The sequence below is a fragment of the Budorcas taxicolor genome, chromosome 11, assembly GCF_023091745.1.
Source record: "Budorcas taxicolor isolate Tak-1 chromosome 11, Takin1.1, whole genome shotgun sequence".
NCBI lineage: Eukaryota > Metazoa > Chordata > Mammalia > Artiodactyla > Bovidae > Budorcas > Budorcas taxicolor.
In genome coordinates, this window is record NC_068920.1 from 151,802,272 (window position 1) to 151,819,929 (window position 17,658).

Sequence of the window (17,658 nt, forward strand, 5' to 3'; positions counted from 1 at the left end):
AAAGTTTATGGACTTATTTGGCTGCACTGGGTCTTCACTGCTGCACGAGGACTTTCTCTTGTTGCGGTGAGTGGGGGCTGCTCTTCACTCTGGTGCTCAGGCTTCTCGTTGCAGTGGCTTCTCTTGTTGCAGAGCAAGGGCTCTGGAGTCTGGGCTCAGTGGTGGCGGCGCCCGGGCTTAGCTGCTCCACAGCATGTGGGATCTTCCTGGACCAGGGATCGAACGTGTGTCCCCTGCATTGGCAGGAGGATTTTTAACCCCTAGACTATTAGGGCAGCCCTGTGCCGCTTTTCTGATTCTGCTGAGCAGATTGGTCCCTCCTCCAGCTTCACTTTATTCCCCTCTAGCTTTCAGATCCTTGGGTTTGGTTCTTCCTTTATGTGTCTGGCTCCCAGGCTTGGCCCAGCCTGGGCGTGGCAGGCACAGAGAGAGTGAGTGGGTGGATGCAGCGGCATCTCTATGGCAACCTGCCGGCCTGTGGCAGCGTGGTCCATCTAATCCATCACCACCCTATGAGGAAAGGCCAGGAGAAGCCCCATTCCACCACCGAGACTCCCAAGTGTGGAGTCAGTAGCTCAGTGTCACCCACCTCGTAAGCAGCAGAGTCTGGATAGAAACCCAGGTGGTTGATTTCAGCCCTATCACACCTTAGCAAGAAAAAGACCTCAAGTGCCTCTGTGCAAATGGGCCCCCATAGCTCCCTGAATCCCTGGGACTCCCAGAAGCCCTGGGGTCCCTGGAGGTTGTGGGAAGTAGAGGGAACTGGATCTGAGCTCAGCTGTTGACTGGGGGTCCAGGCTTCCCATCCACCACTCCTAGACCCCCTCCCCCACACCCGCTGAGTCAGAGATCCAGGGAGCCTGGTGCCTGCAGCTGCCTGGGTAGGGCCTGACCTCCCTGTAATTAAGGCAGCGGGAGGCTGGGCGCTGGGATCTCTGTCATCACAGAGGGGTGGTCACGGGTGACAGAGGAGCTTCCCCCAGGCTAGGCCAACCACGTCAGCAGCCACTGGCTGCTCTGGGAGCACTGGGCAACAGCAGGGGGCTGGGAGGGGTCGGGGGGTGTTCCCCTCCCTTCCACCCCAGCCTGGTCCCTCCTGCCAGCCTCCCAGCTTGTCTCTATCTCCTATCTCTCCCCTCTTTTTTTCCTAAATTTTGTATTGACAATTTGCGGGGGGGGGGCACACCACATGATATGCAGGATCTTAGTTCCCCAAACAGAGGCTGAACCCTTGCCCCTTGCAGTGGAAGTGCGGGGCCCTAACCACTGGACCACCAGGAAAGCCCCCATCTCCCTCCTCTCTTTTAAAAGATATTTTCTCTATTTATTTAGCTGTGCCAGGTTTTAGTTGTGGCATGCAGGAGCTTTTAGTTGCAATTTGTGGGATCTAGTTCCCTGACCAGGGATTGAACCCCAGACCCCCAGCATTGGAAGCACCAAGTCTTAGCCACCGGACCACCAGGGAAGCCCCCATCTCCCTCCTCTTAAGGTCCCCTCTGCCTCAGCCTCAGGGTCATGTCTCCAAAAATCTGGCCACTGAGGCTCAGTTTCTAATGTCCCAGTGATCCATGGGGAATGGACAGTTTCTCTGCTATAAGTGCAGAGTGTTAAGGAGAATTCTGGGAAAGGGCCATCTCCAGGGACACCCAGGTATCCACTGGGATGCAGGCCGTCCTCTGGACAGAGGGCTTTCGAGGCTGCTCGTGCCCCCTGGACCAAGCCTGCACTCCTGGGCTGTGATCCCACGTCCTCTGGTTCCAGCCCCAGCCACTCACCTGCTCCGGCACCCTCCCGGCCGCGTGTCATTCCCTCCACGCTGCCTTCATTTGCCGTTGTCACGCCCTCCCTGCCTCTGTGCCTTTCCGTGTGCCGTTCCCTCCGCCGGGGAGGCCCGTACCTTCTCGAACTCGCCCATCCAAATCCTGCTCTTCTCTCTGTCCTGTTCAGATGCCTCCTCCCCCAGGCAGCCTTCCCTGATTGGGCCCAAATGACACTCTCCCTGTCCCGCAAGCCCCGGGGCTCTGTCGTATTCTGGGTCTGAGATGTGGATTGAATTACCGCATCTTTGTCCTCCCCCCAGCACCACCTCCCTCCCTACCAGCATCTAGGCTATGACCTCTCTGGGGGTCCAGGCCTGGTCTGAAGGGCACTCACAAGCCTCGAACAAGTCACTTCTCCTCTCTCTTTGGCCTTGTCCTCATCTGTGGAGCAGGACGGGCAGGGTTTCTGCTGGCGGGGTCCCTGAGGAGTGACTGTATCCAAGTAGGGAACACTGGGACCAGTGCCCAGCTCTCGTGGCCTCTTAGTGAGTGGCACCCCATGTTATTATAGCTGTGCCCGTAGATGCCAGCATCCCTCTCCCCTGGGGACTTAACAGCCCCTGTCCAGTCCTGCCCCAGCCTCTGCCCCCTTATACAGTAGCCAGAGAGGCCTTTCTAAAGAGCAGCCTGGAATGTCTCCCTCCCGTGCGTCATCCCCTGGGTCAAACCTGAGAACCATCCCCGCCCGTGAGGCCCTGCCTGATCCCCTCTGCTGCTTCTCTCCCACCACCTCTGCCGTGGCCGCTGCTCCAACTGCCTGGGACTTATCGAGGAGGTCACTGAACACCCCAAGTGCCATCTCAGTTCAGGGCTTCTGCACAGGACGCTCCCTCTACCCAGCACACCCTCCCCCTCACTCCCTCCTTCTGCAGCTGGCTAATTGCTACTCACCCATAAGGCCCCAGCTGAAGTGCCCAGTCCTCCAGGAAGCCTTCCCTGACCACCTCCCCCTGTCTGGGTGAGGCAGCCTTTTTTTTTTTTTTTCAAGTTCCCACAGCTCTTAGCGCACACGCTGCATTGCACAGGCCTGTTTACCTGTGAGCTCCAAGAGACCAGATGCTGAGACTTGCTCCCTCCTGCAAAAGCCAGCACCTGGCACGGTGTCTGGCGCCGAGTAGATGCTCAAAAAAAAAAAATTCTAGTGTCTGACTGAATGGATGGATGAGTCAATTTCTGCATCCCCCACACTGCAGGAAATGTCTGTAGAACAGATTTGAGTGGGAGGTTCCAGCAGGGCCTAGGAGAAGCCCCTGGGGTTTGGGCGCTGGGCGGTGAACAGAGAGGACCCCCCCATCCCCTCCTGTGGGTGGGTCAGCCTCCCCCCTTTCCACAGACCCCGGGGTCCCCCGGAGCCAGCTTCCAGATGCTCAGCCCAGGCTCATCCTTACCTCTTAGCTTTTCCATTTGCGCAGGCCGGCCAGATCCCCGCAGCCAGCGTCGCGGGCAGCCAGGCCAATTGTCCCGGCGTCTTCCTATTTTAGACATCTCTGCTGCCTCGGTCCCTTCTAATGTTTCCAGCCAGGCTGCGGGGGGAGGAAAAAGAGGTTACTGCTACTTTAAATGTACTGTATGAAGGCAAGGGCTGGAAAGGGGCCTGCGTGCAGGAATACCCAGTCATCTAGTTGGAAAAGCCGCCAGATGGAATACAAAAGGAGAAACCCAGACGCTCATGGAGACAGCCTCGGTTCATAAATCAGGTGGGGCCAGGGGCTGGGGGCCCATACGCCATGGAGCCCGACTCCCTCTTGGACCAAGACGACTCCTTCGGTAAGACCAGAGCCCTGGCAAAGTGGCAGAGTGCTACTCAGGGAGGCTTTCTCTGTTTGCTGCGGGAATCCAGGAATGAGAGTTGAAGCGGGGAGGAAGATGGGCACTGCCTGGTGTGGGGACCTGTGGGTCATGGGTGCCGGGGGTTGCAGGGCACAGAGCTGAAGGGTCCCTGGAGCCGGCGTTCCTTGGGACCAAGCATCGGTGGGGGGAGGGAGCGGGAGTTTTCGGCCGCTTCTGTTTTGCTCCTGGACCAGAAGGAAAGGAAGGAAGTTTGCAGCCCCCTGCCTGTCTGCCTCACTCGCGGTCGTCCCCAGGCCTGCTGGCTGCGGTGGGGGATTTAATTAGTGAGATCCTGCAGATAAATATAGATGGACCAGGCAGAGGAACGCAGTCTGTAATTAAAGCCAGGCTGCAAGCATTCCCCATTCTGCAGGGCCCCAGGGGCTGCCCCCGGGGAGCGCCCCTGCCGCAGCCTCCCTGCAAACCCTGGGCGGATTGTTGGGCGAAAGTTGCCTGGGACAGAGCCCTTGTCGGAAGCCGGTGGCGGTGGCGAGGAACTTGCACTTTTCCCAGCGGATCAGCCGTGGCAGTTTCTGCAGGCTGGGGGCTCCAGGGTTGCAGGGGTCTAAGACCCGGATTGCTCAGCCCGGCCAGGCTGTGCACTTTTGGTTAGGATGCCGGGGGTGGGGGTGGTTGAGGGGGGCACTCTGGCCATCTCTGTGATGTGGGAAGATGGGAAGCAGGAGGGCCGGAGGGTGGCTGAGGGACTGAGGAGCGCTGGGCTGGGGGGACGTAGGTTTTAAGGCTCTGTAAGGAGGGGGCCCTGTTGGCCTCAGAGAGGAGAGCTAGTCAAGGGAGGCATCGCTCCAGCTAGGATCAGCCTTTTGGGGACCTAGATCATCCTGGGCCTATGGTTCCTGCTAAGAAAACTGTGTGCTTCTCCCCCTGGACCCCCACCCCCACCCCAGCCAGGCCTGGCTGCAGGGCACAGATTCAAAGCCAAATTTCCTCCCTCCTGCCAGCTCCAGTTCTTTCCAAGGAGAGGGGCTCTTGCCACGTTTGGAGCTGCACCCCTCAGGGGAGCTTGGCACCACCTAGCCTAGCCTAGCCCGCGGACCTAGCATCTTTGGGAGGTCGGGTGGCCAGTGGATGCCTGCCAAGTGACCTCCACGTGCCAGGCTCTGTGTCAGGGTCAGGGGTGCAGGATGAGAGAACTCAAACCGAAGAAACAGTTTGTAATTAGTGAATGGAGAGAGGAAAGAGAGAGGGAGGGAGCAAGGGAGGGAGAAAAGGGAGATGGCGCCTTGGCCCTGGAAGAGCTCCTGGCCTCCAGTGGGAGACAAAGGATAGGAGACTGGATTCTGAGTGATGAGTTCCTGGGGGGGAGGTGGGGGCAGACAGTCTGGAGTGTGGGACAGGCCTGCCTGTCTGCAGAGGTGTCCACCTGAACTTGGCAGGGGGACACCTAGATACTACCCCATGGAGGGCACAGACCCCTGTCTGGGGGACCAACCCAGAGCCAAGCAGGGCTCCAAATCCCTCTGTCTCCCTACCTGGAGCTCACTGGTGTCTCAGTAACCCACAGCCTCCACCTGCTGTCCCACAGGTTTGCTAGCAGCAGTCTTGGGGCAGGGTAAGTCCGGGGTCCCTGGAAACGGGGACTGCTTGCACCATAACTGAAGGGCCCATGCACCAGCTCCTTGTCCTCCCTTGTTGTGGGAGCCTGTGGTTGGCCTTCTGGAAGCTGGGCAGGCAGCAGTGAGGTGCCTGGGATCTGAGGGGAAAAGACAAGGGGACAGGGGACAGTTCCTCAAGAAAGTGATGAGCAGGAATGGAGGGGAGCCCAGGAAGTCCTTGGGAGTGGCCCCAAGCTGAAGGGACCATTCTGGCCAGGTCCTACAGTTATTCATCTAACAAATACTACTTTCAGATCCTGAACTAAGTTTTGGGGTTGGAGAGACAAGTCAAACCTTATCTCTGCCTTTGTGACACTCCAAGGCTAGTCTGGGAGAGAGGTAAGCACTGAAGGGAAGGCCAAGGCCCCGTGGAATCCTTAACCCCACACTTGGAGTCCAGGAAGGCTTCCTGGAGGAGGTGATTCCCCTGCCAAAGAAGTGGATGACTCCTTCTTTTGTGAAACAATTTCTTCACCTGGCTTCTGGGATAGGCCACCCTCCTGATTTTCTCCCATCTATCTCCCAGTCTTTTTTTCTGGTTCCTTCTCTTGGACTCCTCACTCTCCCTGTTAACCACAAGGTCCCTTCAGCAAGGTTGATCTTTTCTGCCTCCCTCTGTGATCTGACTCTTCTGTCCTCATCCCCTGGCTCTATAGGCTCCAGTCACACTGCTCTGTCCTTCCTCACACTCACCAAACTAGTTAACGCCCTCAGGGCCTTTGCATATGCTATTTCTTTTGCCTGGATACTTTCCCTCTCTTTCTTCATTCCTCCTCCTCCTCCCAGGCTCCAGTGAAAGTCACTTCCTCAGAGACGCCCTCCTTAGATCACGTTACTCTGTCAAATTAGAGCCCACTCTGCTACCCTCCCTCTCTTTTCCTTTATAGGACCGGTTCCTAGTCGCACATGGGCTTTCCTTACGGCTCAGCTGGTAAAGAATCCGCCTGCAATGCAGGAGACCCTGGTTCGAGTCCTGGGAAGATCGAACTGGAGCAGGGAAAGGCTACCCGCTCCAGTATTCTGGCCTGGAGAATGCCATGGACTGTATGGTCCATGGGGTCGCAAAGAGTCAGACACGACTGAGCGACTTGCACCTTCATTTTCAGTCCCCTAGTCGCCCATTATGGTACATGTATGTGTTTAACCTCTGTCCCCCACTCATCTCTAAGTGTCCCGACAGCTCTTATCCCCAGAGCATGGCGCTCTGCCTGGCCGGTAGTGAGAATCCAACAAATGCTTGTGAACAAGTGAGTGAGCAGACGATACGGCTGGCTCAGCCAAGGAGGTGAGAAAAGGCATTCCAAGCAGCGGGAACCTCGAGGGGTTCTCTGACACTGCGGGTGACGGTGCTGCTTCTTGACCGGGTGATGCCCGGTCAAGGGATGGTGAGTTGAGCTCCCTGGGGACGCAGGATGGGGACAGGGTGGGGAGAGGCACAGCTGGAGGAAGGGCCCTGGGCCGCCCTTCTCTTCTTCAAGCAGAGCAAGACTTTCTTCCATTTGGTGGATATCGTGAGCTCTGCATTCACCAGGTGCTCAGAGGCTGAGAGGAGTATGGCTGCATCCCTAGCCGCTGACTCTGATGTTCTGGAGGCCTCGGCACGTTCAGGGTATCTTAGCAGACAGGGCTGAGTAGAGCCCCATAGGGTGTCCTGAGACACAGGACCTTAGAACAAGGTCCTTAGAACGATGTCCTTAGAACAAAGTCATTGAGGGCTCAGACCACAGTTGGGGCGAGTGGCACACACAGGAGCAGAGATCTCTTTTATACAACAATCAGGGGCAGGAAGGCAAGGGCTTAGAGCCTGCACACTAACCCTAGCAGAGCCCTTCATGGAGGTGGCTCAGTTTCCCCAAGTGTAAATTGGGGTGAGGACCAGACAAGATCTGAATGACTCCCTCCGGCAAGGGCCTTTCAGAGCTGCATGGAAAGGCCAACCTAGAGAAGCAAAGCACAGTACTTCCTTCTCGTGTCCTCTGATAGCCGAGGAAGGGGACGAGGGGAACACCCAGTCACTGACTTGACTCCCACTCAAGACCCTGAGATCCTTGCGGGCAGGTGCTGTGTCTTATTTGCTGCTGTCTCTGTAGGGTCCTGCACAGTGCCTGGCCCTGAGAAGGTGCTCTATATGCGTTCACGGGATGAATGAATGAATGAGTGAATGAGCTGGATGCTGCCCTTAACTTGATCATGCCCTCAGGCATCGTCCTCCTCTCTGGGCTTCTGGTTCCTTAACTGCCCAGTGAGGGTACTGTCCTCCATACCCCCGACTGTTCCCAGCTCTGACCATCTAAGAGTCTAATTCCAACTCAGCACTTGGCACCCTCTTGCCTCCCTGTGGCCTGAGCCACATCCATCCCGGGTGGCCTGGACTGAATCCTTGCTCCTTGTTCAAACTCAGCTTCTTTGTCCGACAAATGGACAGACTCAGCGCTGCCCTGCCTGTGTCCTGGGTTGACTGGGGTCTCCAGAGGGGTGATTGAGATGAAACCACAAGAGGCTGGACACCTGCTGGGGGGACTTTATGATTCATGGGTGAGGGAGCTGGCCTCAGACAGACGGTCAGGATAAAAGCTCAGGAAGGGGCTGGTTGCTCTGGCAACCCTGGGGGTGGAACAGACAGCTCAGAACCTTCAGTTTCTTCTGATGATAACCGCCAAAGGACTTCAGCTCCAGCTGGGGGCCCTGCAAAGAGGCAGATGGAGGTGATTTTGTAAACTTCCAGGTACGGTAGGTACCATAACCAGTCCCATTTATTGAGCACCTGCTGCACGCCATCCCCCCTCCCCAGGCAAGGTCCTTTAGGTACACTGCCTACTTGAATCCTCACAACAGTAGGCTGATATTATAGCTCCATTTTCCAGATGAGGAAACTGAGGCTCAGGGAAGGAATATGACACCAAGACCTAAGAACAAGTTCAGTGATTTAACCCAGGTTGCCAGAGCCCGGGGGCTTCATTTTGCTGCACTTTCCAAGAGCCGTCTCTATGCCAAAGCTGCCACCTCAAATCCTGTCTACCCAGGAGTGTTTGTTCAGGGGAGGAGCGTGACAGGGTTCGAGCCACCACTGAAGGCGTTGTCAGCTCAGCTGGGGACAGTGAGCGCAGGAGCGACTGTAACGGGACAGGGTCAGTCTAAAGAGAGGGCTATTTTGGGCTGGAAGCTGTCAGGGAGCTTGATGTCACCACTCCCTGGCCCTTCCCCCATGAGAGGGGGAAGCTGAAGATGTCATAAAAGACATGCCTCAGCTGCTAGCAAATAGAAAATAACCATAAAACAGCAGCTATGTAGCTGGCCACGTGCCTCACATTCATCATCTCGCTTCCCCTTCCCCTGACCCTGCGAGGCTGGTGTTGTCCTTCTCGTGTTCAAGATAAGGCAACGAGTTCAGAGAGGCTGAGTGACTCACCCAGAATCACACAGCGAGTGAGTGGCAGAGCTGAGAGTCCTGTGTGTTTGTCCCACGCAGAGCCCGTGCTCTGGAGCAAGTACCCACTAGAACCTTCTCTGAGGCTTCTGTGTGGGTGGATCCTTGGGAAGATAGGTGCTGTTCAGACCTGCGTTCCACCTGTCATGGGCAAGGGAGGGCCTGGGGCCTCCTCCTGGTTCTGCCACTCAGCTCACTCAACAGCAAGCCTCAGTTTCCCCAGCTGTCTGCCCACCCAGACTCCCTGGGGTGGGGAAGGGAGGCCAACCCCAGATTCCTTCCATCTTGCTCTACGGCTCTGCTGTGGACTGGCTGACTGGGCCTCTGGGGACAAGGAAGGAACAGGAGAGGCTACATCCCCACTTGAAGTCCTTTCCCAGGTGAAGGAGTCAGGCCAGAGAGGCAGAGTGGGGATCCCATTTCCTGAGCTCTGGCTACGTGTCCAGCTCTGTGCTAAGAGTCCACATGCAATCACTGGCTCATCACACAGGAAGGAACAGCCCCATTGCTCAGATGTGCAATTGAAGTTTTGAAGAGCCCAAGGCCACAAGTTAGTGGAAGTACTCACAATTCAAACCCAGGCCTCCTAGATGCCTGTGCTTCTGCCCATTACTCTGGGCTGCCTCTCAGGTATCCTGGCCCTGGTCCTCAGCCCTTCTGGGCCTCTGAGCTTCTCCAGCTGGGCAGGTGGAAGAGGGGAGGAGCCCCCCTTCTTGCCCCAGAGGATGCTGGGAAGAGGCAAAATCAGGAAGAAGGGTCAATAAAAGAACAATGAGGCCGGACAGGGAGGGGCTTAAATCTTGGACGCCCCCACACCCCAGCATCTGGCTTCACAAGAAGGCCAGGGGGAGTGGCCTAAGGAGGGTGGGAAGTGTCAGGCCGGCAAAGCAGAAGGAAGCTCAAAGAAGAGGAGCTGCTGTCTGCATGGTGAAGGGCTCCTGGTGGGAGAAGGAGGGAGAGGCTGACTCCGGGTTTTTAGGAAGCAAAGACATTTCACCCTGGGCCCCCCGCACGGGCCTGGGCTTCCATCCTGCTGCACCTCCCCCACGTCTGGGCCACATGGCTCATGCGGGAGGACCAGGGTGGTGCCCAGGTGGTGCCTTGTGGTACCCAGGTACAGATCCTCGTTGAATCACTCAGCAGCAGGGACTGTTCCCCTAAGCTTCCCTCCCACCTGGTATATTATTTCCTGGCACGTGTTAATTTCCATTTTATGGATGAAGAAACAGGCACAAAGAGGTGAGGTCACTAACCCAAGTGTCAGTCTTGTGAGTAATGGGCCCTAACTTATCCCCAGGCTGCTGGACCACGGTTCCGGGCCCCCCTTATACCGAGAAAGCTGGTGGGCTTTTTCCATGAGGCCCAGTGTATCCCAGCACCCTCACACTGGCTGTCCTCCTGAATGGACCACTGGGTGCTCTGAGACCCCTCCCTTGGTTCCCACTGCCCAGCCCGTTCTTTCTACTGAGTGGGTATGCCCTGGGCTCCTGCCCCCACCCCAGGCCTTCAGAAGCCAGAGCTATGCTCCTCCCAGCTGGATTTCCTCCCAAGAGGTTATTTCAGAAGCCCTGGGAGACTAGAGCAAACAGAAAATGGCCCCACGTGGAAAGAGGCTCAGGAGAGGGTCTTTGGGGGTCCTCCTGCCCACCCCCCACTATATGGTACAGAGATGAGGGCCTCAGAGAGGAACCAGAACCCTTCAAGGGCCATTCAACTTCCTAAGTGGTCCTGAGCTCGGCCCTGACTCTCCACCTTCTGCCCCCTTCTCAGGCCATGCCCCATTTGGGACTCTGGTCCCCTCCTGGGGATCCCCATCTCCACCTGTCCCCCAAACTCATCCTCTGTGTGCAGCTAAAGGGCCACTCTCAGGCATCTGAAAGTCACACAGGGCACTCCACTGCAGCAGGAGAGCATCTAGACTCATTGCCGTGGTGTCAAGGCCATCCACCATCTGACTCTTGGATGACACCTCTGCCCTAGTCTCCAGCACACCCCTCTTTCTCTCCACTCCCTCATGATCGATTCAGCTCCCTCTGTATGTGCCGTCCCCCAGCTCCTCCCTCACCTTTGTACTTGTTGATGCCCCTTGCCTGGAACCCTACTCTATCTCAACTCTTCCCACTACTTCTCCCCCAGTCTGGCCGCTCTTACTCAGCCTGAGGTCTCAGTCTGGGTGACCTGGGTGTCACCTCCTCCAGGAAGCCTTCCCTGACCATCTTGCTTGACCTCCCAGGCACCCATGTGCTGACAGGATAGTACAGTGCCTTTGCTTCCCTGCCTGTCTTCACCTCTCAGCTGTGAGCTGCTCCACGCACCAGACTGAAAAGTTGGAGGCTGAGAGGGTGGCCTGAGAAAAGAGGGCAGGGTGGCCTGGTGTCTGGCCTGTGTGGCAGGAATGTTGCTGTCCACGCGGAGAGGGGGATGTGGGTGGAAGAGCAGATTCTGGGTGGGAGGGCAAGTGATGTTCCGGGCTTGCTGTATCTGAAGGGCCTGCAGGGCCATCCAGGGGTTTTCTGTAGAAGAGTCTGTGATGGTCTTTACATATGTGACCTCCACAAAGGTGCCAGCTCTAGGGCGGAGGATGGCAGTGTCGGGGGCTTTCCCAGCTGCAACAGTACCACTCCCTTTCTTTAGGCTTTCTGAAATCTTCACTCACCTTCCCAGCCAAGGTGCTCCCACCTTCTCCAGGAAGCCAGCCCTGACCAACCTGGCTTAGGTTGCTCTGTTCTTTCCTTGACTGTCCCCTCCTGGTCCTCTAGTCCCAGGACATCTCGCAGGCTCTATCTTGGAAGTCTTCAAGGATTGGCCACACCCCCTTGTCTCTTGTAGACTTCACGTACCGCCCCCCGCCCCCCCCAGTAAGGATCGACACACAGAGACAACACCAGTGTGGCCAGGAGCCCCGCCCCCTCCCCTGGACGGAGTCAGGTTCCCCGCAGTCTCAGCCAGGCAGATTCTGGGAAAACCAAACAGAAGCCTAGAGAGCTTCAGGTCAGATTGACACAGGCGAGCAGTGGGGAGGCAGGCAAGGGGAGGGTACATTTCTGTCCAATCTGGAAGTGTCTGCCTGGATGGCTGGGTCTTCGCAACCCTGGGCCTGAGGCATTCCAGCCGGTGACCTACATCCCAGCGTACCTCTGTGCATGCGTGCGTGTGTGTCTGTGTGCATGTGTGTGTACATGCACAGGAATGCGTGTAGAGGACATGAGCACCTCGCCAATAGGATGGAGTGCCTGCCTCTCGGCTGGCTGTGAGTGAGCTTACGAGGCTGCGGGCCCCACACTCCCACCCTGGGGTGCCACAGACTCGGCACCAGAATGAGGGGTTGCTGGGTTCCAGAAAAGCCAGCTCAGGACACACAGTTCCTGAGATGGCTGGGTTGCCTGTCTCCCCCAGCCCCCACCCCACCTCTGCCCTGGGCTCTCTCTCTCCCTTGACCCAAATCTCAGATAATTGCCCTCCCTTGCCTTAGCTAATGTGGAATGTGAGGCATGGAGAACAGGGCAGTGGAGGGAGGGGACCCAGAGCACGGCGTGTGGCTGAACCAAGACGTGGCGGGACAGGCCTGACGGAGGCACCGTGCGTTCTGGCCTCCTGAAGCCCAGGCTGCCAAATTCAGAGTCTTACTCAGGAGCCCTCCAGGGCTGTCCCAGGCCCATCCCTGGTTTTCTTCCTGGTACCTGGTACCCCCTCTCCCCCACACCTGCCTGAGAAGGGAGAGTAGAGACCCTTCTGTCCTGGTGAGACTGTCCTTGACCAAGCAGCTGTATTAACTCCATGGCCTAGAAGCCAAGGCACCTAGGAGGGTGCCTGCTCAGAGACCCTTCAGTCTTTCCTTTGGCCGGCTCTATGGTGGACTGAGTCGGGGTAGCTATACCCTAGCTTCTGGGGCTCTTTTCCCAGCCTGGGCCTCTGACTTGGAGACTATGGACAGCACCGGTCTCCTGCTGGGCCCACTTGCTCCAACCCTGCCCCACTGCACAGCATCCTACCCCCTCCCCCACCTGGCCTCATGCAGTTGCACAGACTCTGGGCTGAGGCTCCAACTCCAGAAGCTTCACCAGCCCCCCACCCCAGGCCCGCTCATGTTGGTGCCTCAGCTCTGACTCCTTCCCTCAGCTCCCTGTTGAGGACAGACGGCTCTGGGGTCTGCATCCCCCTCCCTCTGCCTGCCTGGGGACCCGCTGATCAGCCCCTCCATCAGCCCCCTTCTCCAACGTCACATGTCACCCCCTCAGTGCCCCCAGCCTGCTCAGCTCCCTCAGGGCAGCTCCCTCGCCTCCTACACTGTCCTCGGCACCATTCCCTGCTCCAGACTGCTCGACCAAGGCCACCAGGGGAGCCCCGAATGCAGGATGACCTCCACGGGCGCTGGCTCGCTGCTCGTCTGGGCTGAGAGGCCCTGGTGGTGGTGGTGGGGGAGTTGCTCGGAGCGGGTGGCGCAGGGCAGGGTGGCTCGACTGGCAGCCTGTCTGAGTCAGATCCCTGACCCTTACCAGGCGGTATGTGGCTTCAGGAAAATTGCATAACTTCCACCAGCTTCAGTTTTCCCTGCCTGTGAGATGGGCTGATTACGCCAGCCCTGTCTACAGGTTACAGGGAAGAGTAAATACTTAGAAAACAGCCCTTCGACACATTCAGGCAGAGTTATCACTACTGGGTTTGTGAGTGTTTGGACCTTTCGCTACCCGCAGGCACGTGACCGTCGTGCCCCTCCCCACCCACGGCTCTGGTCCCGCCTCAGTCTTCTGTGAAGGCTCCTCCTCTTCTTCCTGTGGCCAAGCCGCCCAGACGCCCAACCACGACCCCTCCCAGCACAGTCCCCACCCCTTCCTCACATCTGCGGTCTCCATCTCCCCCCACCCCTGCCCACTTGTGGCCTGGTTCACGCCCCTACTCCCACCCCCATAGCCAGCCCCACCACGGGCCTCCTGCCTTACCCTCTGCCTCCAGGCCCCAGCCCCCTAGAGCAGAGGACTCTCTGCAAAGTGCTCCCAGCACCCCTCATCTTCCTCTGCTCCCTGTCACGTGGGTGTCAACCTATCCCTGAGCCCCAGCACATTTTATGTTTGTTAAATGAATGGCCTCATATAAGCCAAAAAGGGCTCTTCGGATCAATGCAACACATGGCGGGTATTAAAGAGCGTCAGAGCTCACTCTCCCAGGGTGTCCCCTTGCCCCCAAGAAGAGGGAGGAGACATGGGCTGATTGCGGTCATCCGGAGGGTTCTAATCCCTCCAGGTTGGCATTGCACCAGCCTCACCCCTATGGATTTGGACTCAATTAGTCTAGAGGGGTTTGATTCCTGTATTGGGAAGATCCCGCGGAGGAGGGAACAGCTACCCACTCCAGTATTCTTGCCTGGAGAGTTCCATGGACAGAGGAACCTGACAGGCTACAGTTCATGGGGTTGGACGCAACTAAGCAACTTTCACTTACACTTTTTTCACTTTTTCTGTCTACAGCGAGGCCTGGGCATTGGAGTATTTAAACTTTTCCCCTCCTTTCCTCCTCTCCTCCACCCTCCACCAGGTGATTCTAAGGGGCAACCACTGAGACTGGGGGAGGAAGGCACCAGAGCCTGGGGGTCTTCTTTCTCTGCACAGGCTTGCGTATGTGCATGCTAAGCCACTTCAGTCATGTCCAGCTCTTTAGCAACCCCAATGGACTGTAGCCTGCCAGGTTCTCTGTCCATGTGATTCCTCAGGCAAGAATACTGGAGTGGATTGCCATTTCCTCCTCCAGGGGATCTTCCCGGCCCAGGGATCGAAACTGCATCTCTTAAGTCTCCTGCATTGGCAGGCAGGTTCTTCACCACTAGTGCAGCCTGGGAAGCCCCTGCCCATGTTTACGTCTCTTAATTCCAGCTGGGCACTTCCTCTAGGCTAGCTCACCGTCAGGCCCTGGAGGTCCAGGAAGGCAGAAGGCTGATTCCCTGGCATCACGGAAGAGCTCAGGACAGGGGCCCAAAGCTACAGTGATGTCCCAGGGCAGGCAGGCTGGAGAGGCCAGCAGGGGAGAGGCTGAGCTTAAAGGTAACCAGGGATTGGCCTATGGAAGGAGGTAGTGAGCAGGCTGGGGATGAGTCAGTCCACTGGAGACTTTTGAGCAATTCGGTGAGGCTAGGCCCCCAAATCCAGATGAGAGGGGTAGGGGAGTAGCCTGGAGAGGTTAGGGGTCCAGGCTCAGGAGCTTGGTTTCATCCTACATCCCAGGGAGCCATGAATGGGTTCCAGCACAGGAGGGATGCAGTTGTGCTGTTTCCCTTGAATTTCGAAGAACCCAGACCACACCTCTGCTCCACTCAGTGCCTGCCCCTGAGCCAGCTCAGCTGAGTGTGGCTGACTGTCTACTCAGGAGGTCACAGCCCCAGTAGGAGAAGCCTAGTTCAGGGGTAAAGAAGACTGCTTCAGTGGTAAAGAAGCTGCCTGCAATGCAGGAGACATGGGTTCGATCCCTGGGTTGGGAATATCCCCTGGAGAAGGAAATGGCAACCCACTTCAGTATTCTTGCCTGGGAAATCCCATGGACAGGGGAGCCCAGTGGGCTACAGTCCACGGGGTCGCAAGAGTCAGACACGATTTAGTGACTGAACAACAACAACGACAAATCCTTTTCCAGGAGGAGAAGTGGGGGGTTGAGAAGCTGGGAAGAGCCCCCGGTGGGAGAGAGGCCAAGAAGGCCGGGAACCAAGAGGGCAGCAGCTCTTCTGGGGCCGCCTAAACAGGTCTCCCGGGTTTCCTAAACAGGTCTACTTAGCCTCTAGTTTCCTAAACCTCCAGCTTGAGAGGTCTCCCTTCCCAAGGTCCTCAGCAGCCCAGTGTGAGCTCAGCTTTTAGGAAGAAGTCAGAGGACAATCTAATCCTGTTCTTCTTGGCCCCCAAAATAGGTGGTTCTCCACCTGAGACTGGCCAGATTGGTGGGAACCTCGACTAGGTAAATCAGCCAGAAAGGGAACAAGGGATGGGAGGGAGAGTACACAGCTCGTCGAGCTCTTGCTGGAAGACCTACCCCCATCTTACAGAGGGGGAAACTGAGGCCCTGAGATGTTTCACAATTTGACCCTTGGTCACACGACTAGGAAATGGCAGAGCAAGACTGGATCCCTGGTTCTGCTGGCTCAGAAGCCACTATGCATCCCATTGTGAGTCTGCACTGAGTCCCAAGTTACCTAGTCCTGTGCCAGGAGGAGGCAGAAGGGAAGGGGCCTGGGGTCCCTATTCACCTGGCCCGCTCGTTGCATGTAAGTGTGTTTGTGTGTGTGTGAGTGTGTGCGTGTTAAGTCGCTTCAGTCGTCTTCGACTCTCTGCAACCCACGGACTATAGCTGGCCAGGCTCCTCTGTCCATGGAATTCTCCAGGCCAGAATACTGGAATGGGTTGCCAAGCCCTCCTCCAGGGGATCTTCCCAACTCAGGGATTGCACCCAGATCTCATACATGTCCTGCACTGGCAGGCAGGTTCTTTAGCACTAGCGCCACCTGGGAAGCCCCCACTCATTGCATAGATGTGCAAACTGAGGAGCAAAGCCAACAGTGGCTGCCAGTCAGGGAAGAGAGGAACTGGGATGAGGGAGTCAGAGCTGGCTAGTGGGAGGGGGCAGCATGGGGTGTAGGAGAAGCGGGGGGCTGGTGTAGGCAGCAGAGGAGGGTCCCGACAGGTGGGAGGGGCTGGAAAGAAGTGAGATTTAGGGAAGTAGAGGTCAGCAGGGAGGACGCTCCAGCAACAGGAACAGACTGAGCAAGGGTTCAGAGATGGAAATGAGTGTCCGGAGTCGTCCAGCCTCAGCCTGGGGGTGTGACTGGCTGGAAGGCTGAGTCACAGCTGAGCACAGAGGGTGAGGAGGCTGTATCCTCAGGCGGGGTTTCTCAACCCAGCACTATCGATCTGTGGGGCCCGAGAACTCTTTGTCGTGGGGACCGACTTGTGCATTGGCAGGTGTTTAGCAGCATCCCTGGCCTCTACCCGCCAGGTGCCAATAGCATACCCGCCCCCAACCCCCAGCCCATGTCATGACCACCAGAAATGTCTCCAGACATCGCAAAATGTTCCCTGCGGGATAAAATTGCCTCCAATTAAGAACCACTGTCCTGTAAGCTCTGGTGGCTCAGCTGGTGAAGAATCCGCCTGCAATGCAGGAGACCTGGGTTGGGAAGGTCCCCTGGAGGAGGGCATGGCAACCCGCTCCAGTATTCTCACCTAGAGAATCCGAATGGACAGAGGAACCTGGTGGGCTGCAGTCCATGGGCTTGCAAAGAGCTGAACACAACTGAGCGACTCAACACAGCCACACAGCACAGCCCCAGAGTAAGCAGGAGACGAAGAAGGGAAGGGACAGGGCCCAAAGCTGCTGTCGGAAATTGTCTGTCCTCCAGCCCAGTCACCAGCCTCTCACTGCCCTCTCCACGCCTCTCCCTTCCCCTGACCTGGGCTCCTGGAGTGCCAGGAAAACCTCCACCAAGGTGGTGCAGGGCTGAGGGTCTAGCTGAGTGGTGAAACAAAAGAGCTTGTGTTTGGGGAAGAGAACTCCTCCTGCTCTCCCATCTCGGTGTGATCAGGCCACAAGGGGCTGCTAGGCTGGGCCAGGGGCTTGCCTGAGCTGGGATCTGGGTAGAAGGTACTGGGTGGGTGAGGGGAAGCTGACCTGTGTGAGTTCTTGTTCACAAACAGGCCCTGAAATCAAAGCTTCCCAGCCAGTGGAGATGGGATTGAAACTCATCCTGACCCTTGGTCCAGCGGGGCTGAAGGGGTCAAGGGCTGCCCTCCCGAGCGGGGGCCAGGCCAGGGCCGAACAGCCCAAAGCCTCTCCTCCCTTCTGTCCACGTGCTCTGTCTCTGAGGGAGCCCAGGATGCGGGGAGTGTGTGGAGGGAGGGCAGGGCTGGGAAGGTGACCAAGGAGACGGGAGTGCGCACACACACCCTCAACCGTGAGCAGCCAGACGAGCTTCTATAATGCATGTCTGGCC

The 17,658-nt window shown here is 57.3% G+C and overlaps 1 protein-coding gene across 1 annotated transcript in view; it reads left to right on the forward strand.

Moving 5' to 3' along the window:
• The first annotated feature begins 3,447 nt into the window (after positions 1–3,447).
• Positions 3,448–17,658, forward strand: part of DAB2IP (DAB2 interacting protein) — a 210,446-nt gene continuing 196,235 nt past the window's right edge. The window contains exon 1 of the mRNA XM_052647651.1: positions 3,448–3,587. Within this exon, the coding sequence (XP_052503611.1) occupies positions 3,548–3,587 (40 nt within the window). The 5' untranslated portion in view covers positions 3,448–3,547. The remainder of the gene's footprint in view (positions 3,588–17,658) is intronic.